The 20,006-nt window shown below is 39.8% G+C and overlaps 2 protein-coding genes across 4 annotated transcripts; one reads left to right on the top strand and one right to left on the bottom strand.

Moving 5' to 3' along the window:
• Positions 1–9,760: 9,760 nt before the first annotated feature.
• On the top strand, positions 9,761–13,680 carry LOC110879269 (cyclic nucleotide-gated ion channel 18). The gene is made up of 6 exons (XM_022127694.2): positions 9,761–10,303; positions 11,346–11,558; positions 11,680–11,981; positions 12,065–12,176; positions 12,275–12,511; positions 12,738–13,680. Exons 1-6 carry the CDS (start codon positions 9,836–9,838, stop codon positions 13,485–13,487), a joined length of 2,082 nt encoding a protein of 693 aa, XP_021983386.1. The 5' UTR covers positions 9,761–9,835; the 3' UTR covers positions 13,488–13,680.
• Positions 13,681–16,023: 2,343 nt separating this feature from the next.
• Positions 16,024–19,516, bottom strand: LOC110879268. Of its 3 annotated transcripts, none has more exons than XM_022127692.2 (6): positions 19,295–19,516; positions 17,815–18,097; positions 17,578–17,684; positions 17,351–17,483; positions 17,046–17,240; positions 16,024–16,503 (listed from the first exon to the last, which is right to left on the bottom strand). In XM_022127692.2, exons 2-6 carry the CDS (start codon positions 18,088–18,090, stop codon positions 16,210–16,212), a joined length of 1,005 nt encoding a protein of 334 aa, XP_021983384.1. In that variant the 5' UTR covers positions 18,091–18,097; positions 19,295–19,516; the 3' UTR covers positions 16,024–16,209. The 3 variants fall into 3 exon arrangements, with proteins under 3 accessions (XP_021983384.1, XP_021983385.1, XP_021983383.1); XM_022127693.2 differs by lacking the exon at positions 19,295–19,516 and adding an exon at positions 19,096–19,188; XM_022127691.2 differs by lacking the exon at positions 19,295–19,516 and adding an exon at positions 19,068–19,134.
• Positions 19,517–20,006: the final 490 nt, after the last annotated feature.

The following is a 20,006-nucleotide window of genomic DNA, read 5'->3' as shown; positions in this document are numbered from 1 at the left end:
AATTGCTTGTTTACTTTATGATGCGTAGTTGGTGTGTTGTAGTCCTTAGTTTCTTGTGATCTTATCATTTTGATAACCTCTGTTTGGCACTCGAGTTTGAGGAACCATTTGACATGAGTTAGGAGGAACTGAGATGAGCATGCAAATCATAATATTATTGTGGGTGCACACATAATAATAATGTCGGCTGCATGCGAGTCCCAGTGATGCTTAACAAGTGAAGAAGGGGTTCCGTTCCGTTATTTGATTGATGTGAAACACAACAGTCTATAGGATTCATAGCAGTGATTGTCTCCTACTTGAACATGATCTTTATACTTCTTCCTGAACCCTTACGAATCTCAATGCTATCGAGTATTACCTGAACACACGTCTGAACGCCTAGCGAACCATGTAAAATGCTAGGTGCTTGCACGAACGTCCTTGAGTTGGTCTATACCTTTCTCGCTTCCCTTCATTTGCTGTAACTTAACGTATTGACGCTTAGATCCTGAAGTGCGATCACTTCTGTAACACTCTAGCAACATATCGTGTATCACTCCATCAACTTGCAAGATCGAGGGACAAGAGGATGAGCGTAGTGCCTTACCGACCTTAGTAATAGGACGACCCTGATTACCGGCAACGAACACCAGCGAATTGGCTTCAATCGAATCATTCACTCTAGTAAGCGACTTTTGAGGAATCAACTATTACGAATCAATCGGGATATGAACGATGACAATTAACCATGGTGTGGAATGTGTAACTGTCAGCGCGATGAGTAGCGCTTTAGGACGTGGCATGGAAGGTGACAAGATGGACCCTGTTGGTGAAAGATTGTAGGGCTCCGTTTTAAGCAACGACAGCAGAGGCAACAGTCACGACAACATCAAGGAACTCATAATCGTAGCCTACAACATGGAAACAAGGGTGACTTCGAAAAGGATTGACTGTTGTTAAGTCAAGGTGACAACAACACTGGGAATGATGCTCATAGAAGGACTTAGGACTCGCGTAGGCGACACCAGGCATAATACCAACATGGCAGCTTGTAAGGGTAATTAATCGCCTCGCCACCATTCTGTTTAACCTTGTTACCCATTGGAACGAAACCTGTTGTGAAAACGACTGATGGCAAGGCAATGGAAACCTCCTATGATTTGCAAACTTGACCGGGTGGGACAAGTGTTTGACATCGACTTTCCTTCTGCCATCCTTGATGGTTCGATGCAGTAGTTGTGTAAGTTGGTCGTCTAGATATCGCGTAGATACACCCTGCGGGAAGAAAATTTCGCGTCGTTTTAATACTCTGAAGTGTCAGAGTGGTGTAAAGGCTAGCAGCCCATCAGCAAAGGAAGTCTAGAGGTGTCTACAGAGGGATTATCTCGCTATGCTAGTACTCGTCACTGACTTAAGGCTAAGGAAAAGAGGAGCGAGGATCCATCAATTGTTCGTGACTTCTCTCAGTGTGCTACTCGAGAGATTTTCAAGTTCACTTCCACAACAGATCAGATAGAATCTCAATCTGATCACACATCAGAGACAGCCTGCATTACTCGTGCTCCTTACCATCCTGCACCAGGAGGGTTGCAAGAACTATCTAATCAAATACAGGAACTATTGGACAGGAGTCTCGTTGGACATAGTTTTTCGCTTTGGGGAGCCCCAGTTATACCCATGAAGAGAAGCCTTTTCGAATGTGTACTGAATATCTGGAACTCATCAAGGTAACAGTCAAGAACCCTCTGTCTCGACCATTGTATTGACAACCTGTTGACCAGTTGCGAGGGTCAAGCTCCCATTCGAGGATTGGCTAACGAAAGAGCTCTCGTCAGAGGGAAGTCTAAGGAGAGGGTGTTCCTAAAACGGCATATCGAACGCAATGCGGCCATTGCGACTTTGTATTCCATGACTTACGGGGTTAACCAACACACTGGCAGCTTTATGAATCACATGAATTGACCGTGTTTATTGAAGACGTTTTGAATCATTTCCAGGAGGAAGTAGCACCCTAGGCGGCAATTGCACCTTATCTTAAAGATACTACACGCGAAGACTGGTGAAGTCTAACTTCTGGATCTCGCTAAGATCCATTTCATTTGAAACTGATCGATACCAAAGAGTCCTTCGGGGATAAAGCAATTTCTTGGTTTCGCTAGAGACTATCGCGGATTCATCATGGGATTTTCGAGGATCGCGCGACTTAAATCTCTTTAACACAGCAGGGTGCTGTGTATTCGTGGGAGACAAAACAGGAGAACGTCTTTTCAGCTTTCGAATCCCAACTTTGCAATGCACTGAGCATCGTCTTTACCCGAGGGTGCGGGTGATTTAGTGGTATACCATGATGGTCCGAATCAGAGTCCCAGTTACACACCGACGCAACACGAGAGAGTGATGACTTACGTAATGGAGTTACAAAAAGGAACTGCACGACACACAACCGGCGGTGGAAACCGTGGTCTTTGGATTTACTTGGAGGCATTACTTGGACGATACCGAATGCGCTACTTAGACCGATCACAAGGGCCTCCCGTGTACCCTAGTTTCGAAAGAGCTAAATCGGTTAATGGCATCGATGGATGGAACTTTTGGATGATTACGACTGTGGAACTTGAACGTGCACGAGCTTTGTAACTCACTACCGACTCTAACTTACCTGATCCGACTCGCTCTGTTCAAACTGGGGAACTGAAGGAAGAGAATTTTCAAGTTGAACCCATGCGGGGCATAGAGAAGCCACCTTTGTAGGTCAGACGATATTCGCTACCTCATGGAACGAATGTGGGTCCCATGATACGGCAACTGCAGGGGAACTCGTGTGGAGCAAAGCACACCGGCCTTGATATTCTAGTCGTTTGGGTTTTGATGAGAGATATTAGGATCTATAAAAATCTTGTACTGGTGATTGGGCATGAAGGCCCACCTAGCTATGTATGTTAATGATGTTTGACTTGTGGGAAAGTCAAGGTGGAGTATCAGCAACCAAAAACACTTATATGGGGATGAGAACAGACTGCCATGGATTTTGTCGCTAGTCTACTTACAACTCGAAACGGAAACAATATCAGCTGGATGATCCTAGATTATCTCGCGTAACCAGCACACTTTCTTGCAATCGAGGAAACTGACGAGTCTTCACAGCTGGTGAATATTCCACTGAGAGAGGCGGTTTTTAGGCACGAGGTGCCAACTACGGTTACCTCTAATTTTGATCTATGCTTGATCTATGACAGGCAATACACAACACCCCTGGCTCACGTCTAAACATGAGCATTATTTAGGACAAACGGTCAGAGTACACGAACCATCCTGACACTCGAAGACATGCTGCGAGCATATGTGTGTGATTGGCTTTAGTAAAGATTGGAAGGACACTTACCTTGGGATGAGTCCTACTACAGCAGATACCATTCTGGTATTCAGACAGCTCTGATGAGGCATTGCATGGACGATAATGCCAATCTCCTTGTTAGACTAGGGTGGGTGATAATCTAGTCACAAGTCCCGGACTTGTACACGAAATCTCTGAGAAGTTTGTTTAGATCGGAAATCGTGGGGCGACAACGCGTGACCACCAGAAAAGCTGATAAGTTTGGGAAAACACTAGGAGTTCGCTGCAGGCGAACGTGTCAAGATTGAAAGTCTCACCCTGGGAGGGTGCGGTACGGTTTGGGAAACGCGGTAAGCTTGATCCGCACTATGTTGGACCATTTAAAGTCTTGGAACGTATTGGTAAAGTAGCGTACAAGCTCGAGTTACCTTCTGAGTTGGGTAACGTTCACGATGTTTTCATGTTTCGCAACTAAAGAAGTGTTGGTCCGATGAAGCATTTGTTGTACCACTCCAAGAACTGAAAATCGACGACACATTGCCGTTATCGAAAAACCTATCAAAATCTTGGATCGGGAAATTAAGGTTCGTAAGCATAGTCGTATTCCGATCGTGAGGGTTCGTTGGAACTCAAGACGTGGACCGGAATTCACGTGGGAACGCGGGGACCAGACGAAGCTCAAGTATCCTCAGCTAATTGAAACTGCTGAATCAAATCCTGTTATGACTGGTGAATTTCGGGACGAAATTCCCTTTCAAGTTGGGGATGATGTGGTACCTGCGGAAAATCCACAGTCATCCTGATTTAACATCTTGTCGTTTTGGTTTACTCATCAAATTTCGGGACGAAATTTCTTTCAAGTTGGGGATGATGTGACAACCCGTATTCCCAAGGTTAGCATTGTCCAATCTCGTGACACTTGACTTATATTATTACTGTTCATGTTCCACTATACGTCGTCACTATGTTTACGTCCCGTGAATCTGTTAAATTATTTAATTACATTTAATTTTTTTGATTAAATGAGTGGGTGATTACTACCTATTAGTTAACAAATGACTATGGTTAGTTAGACTATGTTGCATCCCCGTTTCTCATACTTTATCTTGGTCCGAACCTTTGTAGCCCGAATACGCAGCCCACATCACACGGCCCATGAACGGGCCCGGTCTTTGTGATAACCGCATGCACGCACATAAAGGGTTGTGTGTGGTTTTCTTGAATCAGTTTCCTTTTACCACAAAAGAACCCTAGCTATCGTACTCTTTGTAGCGTCCTTCGGCAGCCCCTTCCCCTTCTCTCATTCGAAGTTATCTAATCATAGACATCACCGAGCCATTCCATCTCAAGGTTAGTATCCTTGTGCTCGATTAGAACGTTGTTCTTGGCCGTATAGGTCTTGTTGTGGAATCAATCAAGATTGTGAGTTTTATGTTATAACATGAATGGTGGTAGGAATAGAGGCGCATGATAGTGTAATCGGGTTAAACTTGTTAAGATATTCATTGAGTTGATGGTGATCGTGGTAGCACATGGGATTAATTAATGATAAGTAATAAACTAAGTGTACTATGTTAATAATCATGGGATTCGTGTGAGTAGGATTGTGCTAGAAGAATCTTGTGTTGATGAGAGTTATGATAGTATAGTTAAGATAACTCTTATGCTGGCTAATTGATTATTCTGAATTAAGAATGCATGATGTTTGTATTGATTTCTTGTGACGTATGATGATTATGTTATGTGATTGATTAGTAGCGATTAGATTGTACAGATTTATATGTGTAATAACAAGATCCATGATGACTAGTTGTGATCATGTAAACTGTTAATGGAACCATGATGTGTTTGATATGAAGATTTCCAATAATCTTGAAATAATAGATGTTTTGATAATGATGGGATTCGGATGACATTTAACTGATTGTTTAAATGATTAGGGTATTACTTGCTATTACCGAATAGAATGGATAAATGGGTTAGGGTCTATGTGCGTGACATTGTTTGATGGGTTTGGTGAGTTAATGAACCTGTTAAGTTATGTTGAGTAGTCATAGGATAAATTGATGTTGATCCAGATTATTAACTTCATGATCTTAGATGATATACTATAGGGTATAATAAGGTGTAATCAGAAACTAAGGTAAGTGTAGCAATTGGATTAGCAATTTGGGCTGTACGTATAACTAGGCCACTTGACAAAAGAATTGTACATATGGTTGGATTGGGCTAAGGAAGTTAAAACAATAATACTTGTTTCGGGATTGGGCTTTGTATGGCAGCTGGGCCACGCTAGTAGAGCAGCTGGTGCGGGCCGGGCCTCGGGCCAACTGGGCCGCACCCTCGGCTATAAGTGAACGGTCCTGTTTAAGACATAGGGCCGCACATGATTAATAATTGGATTTGAAGTATATGCAAGTAAATTATGTATGTAGGTATATAGTATGTTTGAGCTACTACATGTTAAGTGATTATTCGAAGGCACTATGTGAATGGATTAACTATCATGACTCGAATTACATGTATGCGTTACATGTACAATAAATGTGCTTTATGTGAACAATGAATACGTGAATTAGTTGAACGTGAAAGATGTGGTTCATGTGCACGTAGAACTGACTGTTATCGGTACCCCTTTTAGGACGTGTTTGTTCAACTAATAAACGAGATACTTAATCTTACCAAGCAAACCACAGGTGAGTTCACTGCTCTTTTCCAAGCATGCATCACGGGGAGGGATATCGAGTAACGTTCCGGGGAGGAACGTCAGGTTAATGGGATGTTTGTTATTACACTCATTGTCTATCACATAAGACCCCTTACATCTACCGATAGTTGCCGGGGATGCAACGAGGTTATTAGTTGATAGCGCTATTAGGTTTGGCACCTTCACACCGTACCAGGGAGGACAGGCGTGAACTAATTTCCTTAAAGCATGACCAATGTTTTGATAGAGACATTGGGGTTAGGCAAATACATCTTGTAGCCATCTGCGGTAATCGAGTTAATAACAACATCAAATCAAATTATTGAACTGTTGAACTGTTTTATACACATACCTGGTAACTAAACGCGTTAACAAAACTTTGAACTCACCAGCATCGTCTGACACACTTGTCTGCATGCTTGTAGGTCGTTAGATGTCTTGGATTGGAACTTGCTGTCTGGAGTAGCTGGAGTGGTCATGGGTCGACTGGAGGGATTCATGTGATTGAACTATTGATATCATACATTGGTTTTTGAAAGAGTTTAACATTGGTTTACTATTTGCTTCCACTGGACATGTTGGTTTTCATTTAAGCTCGTTGATGAAAAATAATAAATAGGTAGACTTTCCAGCACCGAGTTGATCAAAATAAGTCTCCCCCCAATCGAAAGAGTTTTTACTTTCCAAACCGACAATCTCTTATTAAACACCTTGATTAACGGATTCCAATTTAAAATTCTATTCATATTAGCTCCCACCGGAATTCCCAAGTAAGTAAGCGGAACATTATCAGTTTTACACCCAATTACCTCGGCAATCTCAGCAATATCGGAATCAGTCACACCCAACCCGAATAAGTTAGATTTAAACAAATTAATTTTTAAACCAGAGCACAAATAAAAAATCCTAAGACATCTGGCCACATTGACCACGTTTTCCTTGCCCCAATCCCCCAAAATGAGAGCGTCGTCTGCATAAAAAAGGTGAGAGATAACCAGACCGTTATTTGGGGTTTGAATTCCCTTGAACAACCCTTCTACTCCTGCCTTACAGAAAATGCAGGATAAAGCTTCCATAACCAGGGTCTTAACCATTTTGGTGGCCTAAGCGAATTAAAAACTCGAGGCCTCTTTCCCGAAAAAAAACACTCCTTTACCTGGGCTTGGGATCGGCAAAATAAACTTAAAGGTTTATTATTAGCAAAGTTAATTTAATTTTTTTTGTTTGTTTATATATTTTTTATATGTATAAAGATAAGTTCAGCTCAACTCACCTATCATATATAAGTTTTTTTAAGTTGGAGGCCCTATTGATTTGGAGGCCTAAAGCCCAAGCCTCAAAATACTTGGGCTTGGGCCGGCCCTGTCCATAACCATAAGGAACAAAAAAGGCGACAATGAATCTCCTTGCCTAATTCCTTTGGAGCATTTAAATTCAAAAGTAGGAGACTCGTTCACTAACACAGACGAATTTGATGAAAATAAAACCCCTTCAATCCATTTACACCGCAAGGTAGGAAAACCCATTTGACTCATAATATCCAAAAGAAACTTCCAACAAACATTGTCATAAGCCTTTTTAAAGTCGATTTTTAAAAGGAAAACCTTTTTCTATCTTTTTTGACCCAAGTAGTTATTTCGTTTAACATTAAAGGACTGTCAAGAATGAACCTTCTTTTAAGAAACGTCGTCTGATTTTCCGAAGTGATAGAGTGAATAACCTTCTTGAGGCGATTTGCAAGTATTTTAGAGATAGTTTTGTTTATCACCCCAATCAGATTGATTGGTCTATAATCCTTCAGTCCCACCGGGTCCTTGTTCTTGAGGATGAGAGTAATAAAGGAGAAGTTACACCCAACCAAAATGGTACCTTTGCTCTAAAAAAACTAAAATGTTAGTGAAATCGTTCTCAAATAAGTTCCAGTAACTTTTAATGAATCTGAAGTTAAACCGTCGGGCCCTGGCGCCACAAATTTCATGCAAATAGTACTCTCGAACGTTAGAAGGCATGTTTGGTGGTTAATGGAAAAATCTTAACATGTAGGTATTGATTGTGAGGAAACATTTAGCCATGTTGTGAAACCTACCACTATCAGAACTCTTTTGAGTCTTGCTTTATCTAGGTCATGGCCAATAAATCAACTAGATGTTAAAAATGTGTTTCTTCACGGGAACCTCAATGAAATAGTGTATATGTTTCAACCACCCGATTTTATTGATTAGCGCAACCCTACTCATGTCTGCTGGTTAAAGAAATCTTTATACAGGTTTGAGAGACGCCCAGAGCATGGTATCATTGATTTGCCTCGTATATTATAAACTATGGTTTCAAGAGTTCTATCTCTGACCCATCATTATTTATTTTTATAAACGGGGTGTTGACCTGGCTTATCTTCTACTATATGTTGATAGTCTCTTCTTCAACATTTTATTAAGGCTATGTGAACTGAGTTCAAAATGGTATCTTATTTCTTACCCAATAATCATATGCATCTTGTCTCGTGCCAATTTGCTCAATTGCAAACCAACTCAGACTCCAACAAACACTAATTCAAAGTTGAGTGCTAACATTGGCAAATTACTTGAAGACGGGTCTAAATATCGAAGCCTTGTAGAGGCTCTACACTATCTTACTTTAACTAGATCGGACCTTGCCTATGCAGTGGAACAGCTATGCTTAGACTGCGGGGTATGGGGCGGGGGTTTGGGCGTGGGTGGGCTGAAAACGCCCAAGCCACCACCCCGGGTGGGCATGGGTTTGGGTGTGGCCCCTTTTTCGTGGGTTTGAAGCCGGGCGTGGGGCGCGCTAGCAAGGTGACATGGCAGGCTCTCAATGGCTATGTGTCAACTCATGCCCCCAACCCAAGCTCCCAACTCAAGCCCCACCCCCAACCCAAGCTCCCAACTCAAGCCCCACCATACCCCATGGGCGTGAGTTTTTTTTTTTCCATTTTTTTCCCATTCCACGTGTCAACAAATGCCCCAACCCATGCCCCAACCCAAGCCCACCATACCCCACAGCGCCTCTCGTGAACCCGCGATTTCAATTTCTTAAATGCATTTTACGGTACATAAAAGGGACTTTAGCTTTTGGCATACATTTATCCCCCTCTTAGGGGAGGGGTGGTTAACAATTGCAAAAATTCCATCACTCACAACATCCAATCAAGTTCCGCCATGTCATCAACCATTATTCCATCACTCACAACCTTTTTTAGTAGCAATGGTTATTACTCACAACACCCAACAATAAACCCTCACACCCCCTCACATCCATCCATTTATCACGCGTGATTTTTTTCACGGAAATATCTCATCACTCGTTAAACATTGTTGGTGGCGGTGGAATTTCACCAAGTTCCACGCATGGTATTGTTCCATCACGCACAAGAAATGCACCGCACTGCCTCCCCTAAATCCAGGGGGGGAGGGAGGGATTCTAGATGGATTACATCGGGTTATTATGTATTTATTAGGGACAAGTTGGTATCTTGGTCTTCTATGAGACAATCAATGATCTCTAGATCAAGTGCTCAGTTCTAACAAGATACGTTGCAAAATTTAGTTTCCAACTAACATATATTGACACACGAGACTAGGGGAAAAAAGAAAAAACATTTCAATTAGCGGACCACAAATATCAAAACAAAAGACTAATGTACACACCAAATTTAACCAAAGGACAATTTCGTAATTTAACGGTTTCCATTACCACAACTTAACCACCATACAACATAACATTTTGGCGCGCAACTCGCCACCCCCAAACCACCCTAACAACCATAACCGTAACCCTAACAACCACCATAAATAATGATGATGAACAGAGTTCTAACAACACCCGCCTTCCGTCTCCGCCAATCCTTAACCCGACCGGCCGCCAAAACCGTAGCATCCGATCAAGTCAACAGCGAAACATTATGGCAATACCAGATCCTCGATCCAAACGGAGAGCTTGTGACGCGTTGGAACCATTTCTTTCTTGTAATGTGCCTCGTGTCGCTTTTCATCGACCCGCTGTACTTCTACCTGCCTTACGTTGGCGGAGATACATGTATGACCACGGATACAGCTTCTGCGATCGCCATTAACACGTGGAGGTCGTTTGCGGATGTGTTTTTTGTGTTGCATATTATTATGAAGTTTCGTACCGCGTTTATTGCTCCGAGCTCGAAGGTTTTCGGTAGAGGTGAGCTTGTGATGGATAAGCGGCAGATTGCAAGGAGGTATTTGAGGTCTGATTTTATTATTGATGTCGCTGCTTCTCTTCCGTTGCCACAGGTTAGGTTCGAAGTTGTTGTTACATTTGGTTGGTTTTGTTTGTTGATTGGTTTTTTTAAGGTAGGGTTGTATCGCGGTTTTTAGGTTTGGTTTATGATGTTTTTGAATTGTGTAAGAACTAATAAGTTGCCTCGCGCGTTGCTGCGACGTTGAGACGTAAAGTATATCGAATTTTACCGTCTAATGAAAACGTATTATATTTGGCCTGACTGGTTTTCGAAAAATATTTACGTCAAGATGTAGAACAACTGAAAACGTACGTAAAAATAAGCACGAAAATGTATTGTATTTGACCCAACTCATTTCCGGGAAAAAATAAAAGTCACGTCAAAACGTAGACCAACCGAAAATGTACGTAATAATAAGCATAAGAACATATTATATCTGACCAAACTCATTTTATGGAAAAATTTACGTCAAAACATAAATCAACTTGAACTTATACCGACATATACATAAAAAACACGTAAAACTCGATTACAAAGTCTTTACAAAGTTAAGGGGTTGTAAGTGTAAATGCTAAAACTTGAGGAGCAAAAGCATATAAATAGACAAAAACACAAAAAAGAGAAGAAAAAAAAGTCATGGTACTATTCACACAAGTTGATAATTGTACTATAGATAATGGTTTGTGAGTAGGGGCGCAACTTAACTAGGGCAGGAGGGGGTGGCCGACCCCCCGAACTTTACGCTCAGTAGTGGAGAGTATGTAGTTTTCGTATATAAATTTTTGGGTATATACTTTTTGACCCCCCGGTTCTATAGAAATTTTTGGGTATATACGTTTTCGACCCCCCCTTCGGAAATCTCAAGCTTCGCCACTGTTTGTGAGTTTATTGTTTGGAAGATGTATTGCTGGTTAATTTTGTTAAGTAAATACCTCTTGTTTCTGGTTTGCTGAATCTGGCCGGAATCTCACCGAAGCATCTTGAAGGCCGCAAGGCGTTTTTGGCTGCGCCTGGGTCGCATTTGACCACTATAAATATTAATTTGTGATATGATTAATGAATGGTTCTGAGTTAGCTTGTTTTGAATGTTGCAGATAGTTAATGAGCTCATCATACCAGCAACAAAACGAAACAGCGAAGATCATGCTAATAACACACTATCTCTTATCGTTCTCATTCAGTATATCCCTAGACTGTTTGTCATTTTCCCACTGAATCAGCGGATTATAAAATCGACAGGCTTTGTGGCCAAGACAGCCTGGGCAGGAGCTGCTTACAATCTCCTACTTTACATGCTTGCTAGTCATGTAAGCATCTTGAATTTGTGCCCCAAAACCATATGTTAATGGATTATATATGGTATACAATACTTCTTTTGTGGATTACCGAAGTGCTTAATGCTATTATGATGTTGTGGAACTGGATCAGGTCCTGGGGGCTTCATGGTATTTGATGTCTATCGGGCGCCAACATTCGTGCTGGCAACAAGGGTGTAAAGAGGACATGGCATCAAAAGTGTGTATAAGCTTTTTGGATTGTAACAGCGTTAATAAACCTGAACGCAAGAAATGGCTCCAAACAACAAGTTTGAGAACACTATGTGATGCTAGCAATGAAACTTCTCCTTTTAAATTTGGAATGTTTGCGGATGCTTTTACAAGCGAAGTTGCTTCGTCAAAGTTCTTTGAGAAGTATTTATATTGCCTTTGGTGGGGTTTGAGAAATTTGAGGTACCATCTTAACATTTCATAATATGTCTGTTTGGAACCCTTTTCTTTTCATGTTTATTTCTTTTCAATCACTTTCTTCCCAGTTCATACGGACAGAATTTGGAAACAAGCATCTATATCGGTGAGACGTTATTCTGTTCCGCCATATGTATTGGAGGTTTAATTCTGTTTGCACAGTTGATAGGCAACATGCAGGTAGGTATCTTTTTTCCTTGTGAATATCTTGTTTACATGCTATAGGTTAATTAATTAAGTTCAGTATTCAAATGATATCTTTCATCTTTCTCTTTAAGACATATTTGCAATCCATGACTGTGAGACTTGAAGAATGGAGGATCAAGAAAAGAGATACAGAGGAGTGGATGAGGCACCGTCAGTTACCTCAAGATTTGCAGGATCGAGTTCGACGTTTTGTTCAGTATAAATGGCTGGCAACGAGAGGCGTTGATGAAGAGTCCATTCTACAGTCGTTGCCCATTGACCTCCGTCGCGAAATTCAACGCCATTTATGCCTTAATCTTGTTCGTCGGGTATGTTTTTCCTCCATATTATAGTTTATCTTTTCTTTTAAAATTTGCTTGATGTTCTGATTATTTAAAACTTGTACACAGTCATACATTTGATCATCTACAGATAGCATAAACACATTAAAACACTATTATGCACAAGTGATTATCTATCTTATTGTTACATAATAATAATCACTTTCAGACTACACATTTAATTTAAACACCCTTTGACCATCCATGCCGACAGGTGCCTTTCTTCTCACAAATGGATGACAACCTTCTTGATGCCATCTGCGAAAGGCTCGTGTCATCCTTAAGCACACAAGGCACTTACATTGTTCGCGAAGACGATCCGGTAAATGAGATGTTGTTCATCATCAGAGGACAGTTGGAAAGCTCAACAACGGACGGTGGAAGATCAGGATTCTTCAATTCCATTACCCTCAGACCAGGCGACTTCTGTGGCGAAGAGTTACTCACATGGGCCTTATTACCAAACGCCACAAGCTACCCGTCTTCCACAAGATCAGTCAGAACTCTAACAGAAGTAGAAGGCTTTGCACTACGAGCCGAAGATCTTAAATTTGTAGCCAACCAGTTTAAGTATCTTCACAGCAAGAAGCTACAACACGCGTTTCGATACTACTCTCACCAATGGCGAACATGGGGTGCGTGTTTGATACAAGTCGCTTGGCGGAAATATAAACGGAGAAAGCTTGCTAAAGAATTGGCTCTTCAAGAAAATGTGTATTACAATCAAGAAGGTGAGATTGTGGAAGGTTATTATTACGATTCGGGGAGCGGCGGCAGTTCGCCAACGAGTGATGGTCCGGGTGGTGGCAGTCAACAGTTTGGGGTGGGAGCCACTATGATGGCATCAAGATTTGCTGCTAATACAAGAAAGGGGATTGGTGAGCATCATAAAGTTGCTTCAGTTGATTCCTCTACTAGTCTCAAAATGCCTCAGTTGTTTAAACCAGATGAGCCTAGGTTTTGAAGTTAATTCATATGATACAAGCCAATGAAGCTCACATCAGACTGCTGTTGTATTACAAGCTGTTGATGGAATGTTATATGTTTGTTGTAATTAGTAAATAGTATAATAGGGATGTGTCATTTTCCATTTGATTTTTTGTGTTCCAAACTATGTGTATATATATATGGAGCAAAAAAGGTTTACTATGTACAAAGGTGGTGACACTTTATAATATATTAATAATACGTTTTCTAAGATTATGATAACTAGTGTGATGTCTCGCGCTTCGTGACGGACATTCGGTCAGTAGTTCGATTTGGAATGAAATTGTTACCAAAAGAGAAAAACAGAAAAGTCATGATAAACTAATAACTACAAAAAACAGTAACACAATTATGATTTTATGCATCTAAAAATTATTTTTAGGATGTTCCTTTTTTTTAAATTATGATAAACTAATTAACTTTACTATCAATTCAAATTTGGAAATGTAAGTTACCATTATCAAATGCCAAATCCAATATTTTGTTCTCCTTATAACTAAATATTAGGTCTTTAAGTTTTGTAATTTGTGAAAATAGGTACTACAAAATGTAACAGTTATGATTGTTGGGGATTAAAAGTATGAAGGTTAAAAAGGTATAAAAAACAAAAAACAATAAATAATATGAATTACAAGAGTTTTTTATATATAATAATGTTGATTGTTTACTATTTAGACAATATCATCCGATTTTTGCTGTTTTCTGAGACAGACTCACCATTGTCCGTAAAATCAGTGGTTCAAAGTTCAAACAGTTGCATTGGTGGTGATTCTACAGATTTGACATATTGGTGTACTCAAAAGCCACAGATAGACACAGTGAAGGTGTGAGGTGATCTCTGGAAGTGGCTGGTGCGCGCTCCTATAGAGTGTACGCGAGTGTGGTACAAAAGTCGCCTCTAAACGCTTCCATCTGAGGTGTGATTTTGGGATTCAAGCACCTCTATGTCAATGGCATTCTTCTTCTATTATATGGCCTAAGCACTAATGTGTTGATAGCACAGTATTCTTCTAGTTTTATCCTCTCAACGCACTGCTTTTGCTCTCGATTATGTAGACGGCAGTTTTTTCCCAAGTAATTTATTATCTCAATCGAATGATGTTGCTCTCATTCATGTGACTTCTAGTTTTCCCTCATGCTTAAATTTTAACTGCTTTTTTAGAAGGGCGCCTTGCGTACGTGATATGCTTTTGCCTCACCTCAGCTACGGGGCCCTATCGCCTCATTGTGTCGTGCTTTTTGAAACACGTTAGCATAGAACTTGTTACAAATGGAGGATTACTCTCCCACATCAGCACAATCTACTTCTACAGCAACAGGTTTTGCTTTATTGTAAATCAAATAAAATCTCTGCACATTGATTTTGTAAAAGCGTGAGGCGCACAAGGCAATACGATCCCCAGAGCCGAGGCAAATGCGCATGCATGCATCAAGTGAGCAAGGTGTAAGGTATTTATTTAATATGTTATATATTTATGATATGGTTATATCATCAAGCACCTAAATTTAGACAATTAAACCTCTATCCGCAACCTAAAGATCTATACGTACAACTTCCAGATGCACAAAATTCTCGTGTACAAGAGGTGCCGGTGGCTCTCTCACCACAGTGTGCCTTGTGCCTAGCTTGGTTTTAAATTGCGTGATGCGCTCCGATGCGTTTAGTCCAAAAATCTGATGCGCGATGCGTGATGCGTGATGCGAGCGCATCACGTATGTGATGCGTTCTTTATAAAAAAAAACAGTTAAAAATTATTTATACAACAAAACTTATAAAAACATACTTAAAGTAAAACAACTGACGTAATTAGAAGGTAAGAGTTGTGTTTTTTGGTTCAAATCAAGCATACTAAGATGTTAATTATGGAAAAAACCGAACACAATTCATAAAATCTGGAAAAAAGCATAAAAAACAATGTTGCGCGCATCAGAGCGCATTATGCGATGAGCGCATTATGCGAAATGCGCGCAATATTCTCGCATCACGTAAACGCATCGCATCAGCTGTTGCGATGCGGTCTCATTAGCGCATCGGGCGCATCACGCATTATGCGCGCATTATGTGCGCATTTTAAAACCAAGGTGCCTAGGCGCACCTTTTTAACCTAAACTCTACATCTCTTGACACTTTGCTTAAGGTTCTAACTTCCACTACTACTGCCACCGCCATGGTGCCATTAACACTCTTGTAGATAGTAAAAACTGAACCGTGATCAAACCATTATACTCAGAAAGAAGAGCATCACATTGACCACAATTCTTAGCAGTGGTAACACCTATAGAGACATGGTTGAGCATAATTCTTAGCACTGGCAGCACCTATAGAAACATGGTCATTAGTTCTTACTTTTTTCAGTTCGGTAACCAAAGCCATAGGCATTGTCAGGTGTGGCTGATAAATACAGACCGGGCTGGTTTGGGCCATGGTCTTGGTGAACGACAGTGGTTCAACTTGCTTTACATACAGTACATTATATAGGCAACTAAAAAACAAGAAGCAAAACTGAAGCAACTCACATAGAACCGTATAATATGCATTTCAAAATCAAACAACAATGGCTGTGAGAATGTTTAGGACACATATTGCAACTACATATTTCAATCACCTTTTCAAATTTAATGCAAAAGCATTTACAAGTAAATGGATAGGGAAAAAATCATCATACATAGAGTAACAGATGGTGTATGCTTTTTTGGTGTTACAAGCCTGAAACAGGAGCCTCTTGAGTAATGCTGCTAGTGACACGAAGAACGGCTTGAGCACTTAATTTTGGAAGATTAGATTCGCAGAATTGCTCCCAAGAATATACCAGAGGTTCGTCAGAAGGTGTTTCCTGTTCGGGTGCCAAAACAGGAGATTTTTCATACGAGGTTTGTAGCTCCAACAGAAGAGAACGAGCAGCCTCTCGTGACTCAGGGAGCTTGTCACTCAGTTGGGATGAAGCTATTTGAGTCAATTTGTCAATCCCGTAATCTTTGATTCCTTCGGTACCCTTTATGATAAACAAAAACGTTTTATCTTACAGAAAAAAGAAATGATAATCGAGATCAAGGTAACATGATACGATTTCCAATTTTGTATAAACTAAGACACACACACACATATATATATCAGATTCCTTAGTGAAACATATATAAATATATTGGCCAAAGGTGTTCTAAAGAAGTAAATCCACCGCGTGCATTCAGGTTGCCGTTGTAGTGTTGTACCACATCAAATCATGCATTACATAAATGACAAACAAAAGGCACAAAGTTTTAGCAATTTGTAACTAATGCATTATATAACAGATAAATGCCAACTTTACCCCTATGTGGTGCATGCGGTTTAGGTATGTGCAATTAACTCAGTTTGATGATCGAGGGTAAAATGTGAAACTTGATCAATCATTTTTGAAACTTGACATTTATTTAAGGACAAAGGAAGCACATAAAATAGAGTGGAAGAAAAGATTTCCTATGTGAAGTTATACCTGATATAATACAATGCAAAAACATAGCAATACAGATGTTGGAGCTAACTTCAAGTACTTACCAATCGTGGTACACTACGAGAAACGCACATTGAAGCCTTTGCACGAATACGGGGATTGCGGTTCTTAAGGTAAGGTTGCAACTTGGGTAACAGCAAAACAGGGGAGACCCAAATTGTCAAATCTATTAAAGCTTTTTCAGCAGCCTCACATACAAACCGCTTGTCTTGAGAAGACTTGAGAAGAAGTTGTACCAACTAAAAGGCAAAGAATAAATACTTCAATCAGTTTTTTTGGAAGAAAAATAACCATTAAAAAAGGTAATATCTACAACCAATGGCAGAAAGCAAATGAAGAAATCAATTACCAAAGGATCCAACGAATCAACTATGGTATCCCCAAATGCTTTGAAAATGTCTGCACATGTCATGATGGCTGTTTTACATACAGCACTTCTTGGATTCTTCAGGGCTTTCACAACAAGGGTAATCACATTGTCCCTGTTCAATGAAACAGGTAGATAAGCCTATGACATTTGTAAAGTGGAAACTCTTGGTTCTTTTAGGATGTAAATATGTATAAAAAAATGCTTACAATATATCTTGCAATGCTTCCTTGTGGTATATTGAGAAGCGACGTACATTGTTGAGTGTCTCACAAAGCAAGACCCAGTCTTTAGACCCTAATCCATCTAAAAGCACCTGGAAGAAAATGACAAAATGGGTTAAATATTAGATAACAATAGTTCCACTTTTTGATGATGGCGGAGTTTTAATCAAAAAATATATCAAACTCATGGCCATCATGAGATAAAAAGTGAAAGAAAACTACCTTAAGACACTCATCAATATCATCTAGATCATTCAATTTGTCAGATTCGATGTATTCAACTTCTGCAACCACCACATCTGTGCCAGAATGTCCAACCTCGCTTCCATTCACAGGCGGTTCAACCAAAGAAACAGTGTTTTTCCTTTGTTTTTCTCCAACATTTTCATCGCTAGGTTCAACATACGGCTTAGCTAAGATGTCTTTACTTGACGTCTCATTTGTCCTCTCAGATTTAGGCAGCAAATTGAGATCTCTAAGAGCAGTTTCAGACGTCATTGCACAGCTGCAAATAATATAAAAAACTAGAACGTGAACACTTCGCACATACTAATATCTATTACAAACTATTAGATCATCATGGACACATCTCTCTACATATGCAATATCAGGTTTACCATTATAACAGTAGATGAATTCTTGCAGAAACAAATCATCTAGATAGCAAAATAAAGTTATAAACATCAACAAAAGCAGAATCTACAGATTAGATCCTAACTAAAATGAACCAAACAGTTGACTCATTAACCAAGCATTTCATTGCAAACACAAAACTTACACATAGCAGATCATGCAATGATCTGATCATGACACATAGATCTACACGAAAACCAATAGCATACTAATTATCCAGTCTGTAACCTAAAACCTTCAACATAATGATGTAACAAGCACAACATTTGTCATCAACAAACCCTAAATATTCAACAAATTTGCAAACGCAAAACTAATGCTTAACAGATCATGACACATAAATCTACACTAGAACCTATAGCATCCTCCTTATCCAGCCTGTAACCTAAAACCTTCAACATAACAGTGTAACAAGCACAAATCACAACATTCGTCAATCGTACCAACAAACCCTACGATATTCAACAAATTTGCAAATGGCATCTTCGTATCAACACAAGACTAGATCATGACACATAAATCTACACTAAAACCTATAGCAATATAGCATACACATTATCCAGTATCTAACCTACAATATTCAAAAAATTTGCAAACAGCATCTTCATATCAACACAAAACTAATGCATAGCAGATCACAACACATAAATCCACACTAAAACCTAAATCATACTCATTATCCAGTCTCTAACCTTTAACCTTCAACATAACAATGTAACAGTCACAAACCACAACATTCGTCACCAACAAACCCTACAATATTCAACAAATTCGCAAACGGCATCTTCGTAACAACATCATTAGTAACTAACACAAATCACAAGCAAAAAAAAGCACAAAACCTCAGATTCACTCTTCGCATTAACTTACACCGAGATTCAAACCGACAGATCCACAAATGAAAACCTCTATTCACATCCAGCAAGTAGTTCACACAACGACAAGTACAGATTTAACATCTCACATCAATTATTACACAAAAATACAATAAATAAAACTATAAAATCGAAAACAAACAGTACACACACTGTAAAAACGTTGATAACTGTATCGATAAATAACAAATTACCTCAATAGAAGAAAAAGTGAAACGAAACGATCGGAGTGAAGTAGATTGCACTAGAAATGTGATATTTAGGGTGTAACGGCGGCGATATCACCGGCGGAGATGCGTTATTATTCCGACTTAGGGCGGTGAACACGGTGGATATTAATAAGTCACCGCCGATGACTGCAGAATGGTGATTTAATTGGGTGGTGAAAGTTTCGGAATGGCCCTTGATTTATTGATTGAAGTGACGTTTCAACCCCAAAGTTAAAAGCGATGTGTTGTTATCATTAGTTGGTGATTATTGAGGGGGGATGTTCACTTTATTTGTATTTAAGTGAAAAAAGGTGAGGTGGGTTTTAGGTTTAAAAAAGGTTTGAAATTTGAATATCCCTGATAAAGAAAATGCTAATCAAATCAATGATATTTATGTTCATATCCTCAAAGAGCGGGGGTTTATGCTTTGGAAAAATGTTGATTGTGTTTTTATAGCTTTTTATAGTAAACTCTAGGGTAGTGTTTGGTATGTAGAAATGAGGGATGGAATGGAATGGATGATTACAAAGGAATGAAGGAAATGGTGTTTGGTTGGTCAATGGAATGGAATCACCCATTCCAAAATGCATTCCATTCCCTCCAAATCATTCCTTCCACCTCCCATGTTTTTTTTCCATTCCATCCCCTCTTGCACAATTCATCAACAACACCACAACTCACCACCTTCGACACAACC

Source organism: Helianthus annuus, chromosome 9 (genome assembly GCF_002127325.2).
Source record: "Helianthus annuus cultivar XRQ/B chromosome 9, HanXRQr2.0-SUNRISE, whole genome shotgun sequence".
Lineage (NCBI taxonomy): Eukaryota > Viridiplantae > Streptophyta > Magnoliopsida > Asterales > Asteraceae > Helianthus > Helianthus annuus.
The sequence above is the reverse complement of the archived record's forward strand: the minus strand, read 5'-3'. Positions and strand labels throughout refer to the sequence as shown.

Bases quoted from the DNA above. Each gene is read 5' to 3' on its own strand.
- LOC110879269 (XM_022127694.2), top strand. From the start codon at position 9,836: ATGATGATGAACAGAGTTCTAACAACACCCGCCTTCCGTCTCCGCCAA. The intron at 12,177-12,274 runs GTAGGTATCTTT...TTTCTCTTTAAG, and splicing joins AGTTGATAGGCAACATGCAG to ACATATTTGCAATCCATGAC. The intron at 12,512-12,737 runs GTATGTTTTTCC...CCATGCCGACAG, and splicing joins GCCTTAATCTTGTTCGTCGG to GTGCCTTTCTTCTCACAAAT.
- LOC110879268 (XM_022127691.2), bottom strand. From the start codon at position 19,087: ATGCGAAGAGTGAATCTGAG. The intron at 17,685-17,814 runs GTAGTTTTCTTT...ATTTTCTTCCAG, and splicing joins ATATTGATGAGTGTCTTAAG to GTGCTTTTAGATGGATTAGG. The intron at 17,241-17,350 runs GTAATTGATTTC...TTTGCCTTTTAG, and splicing joins TTGATTCGTTGGATCCTTTG to TTGGTACAACTTCTTCTCAA.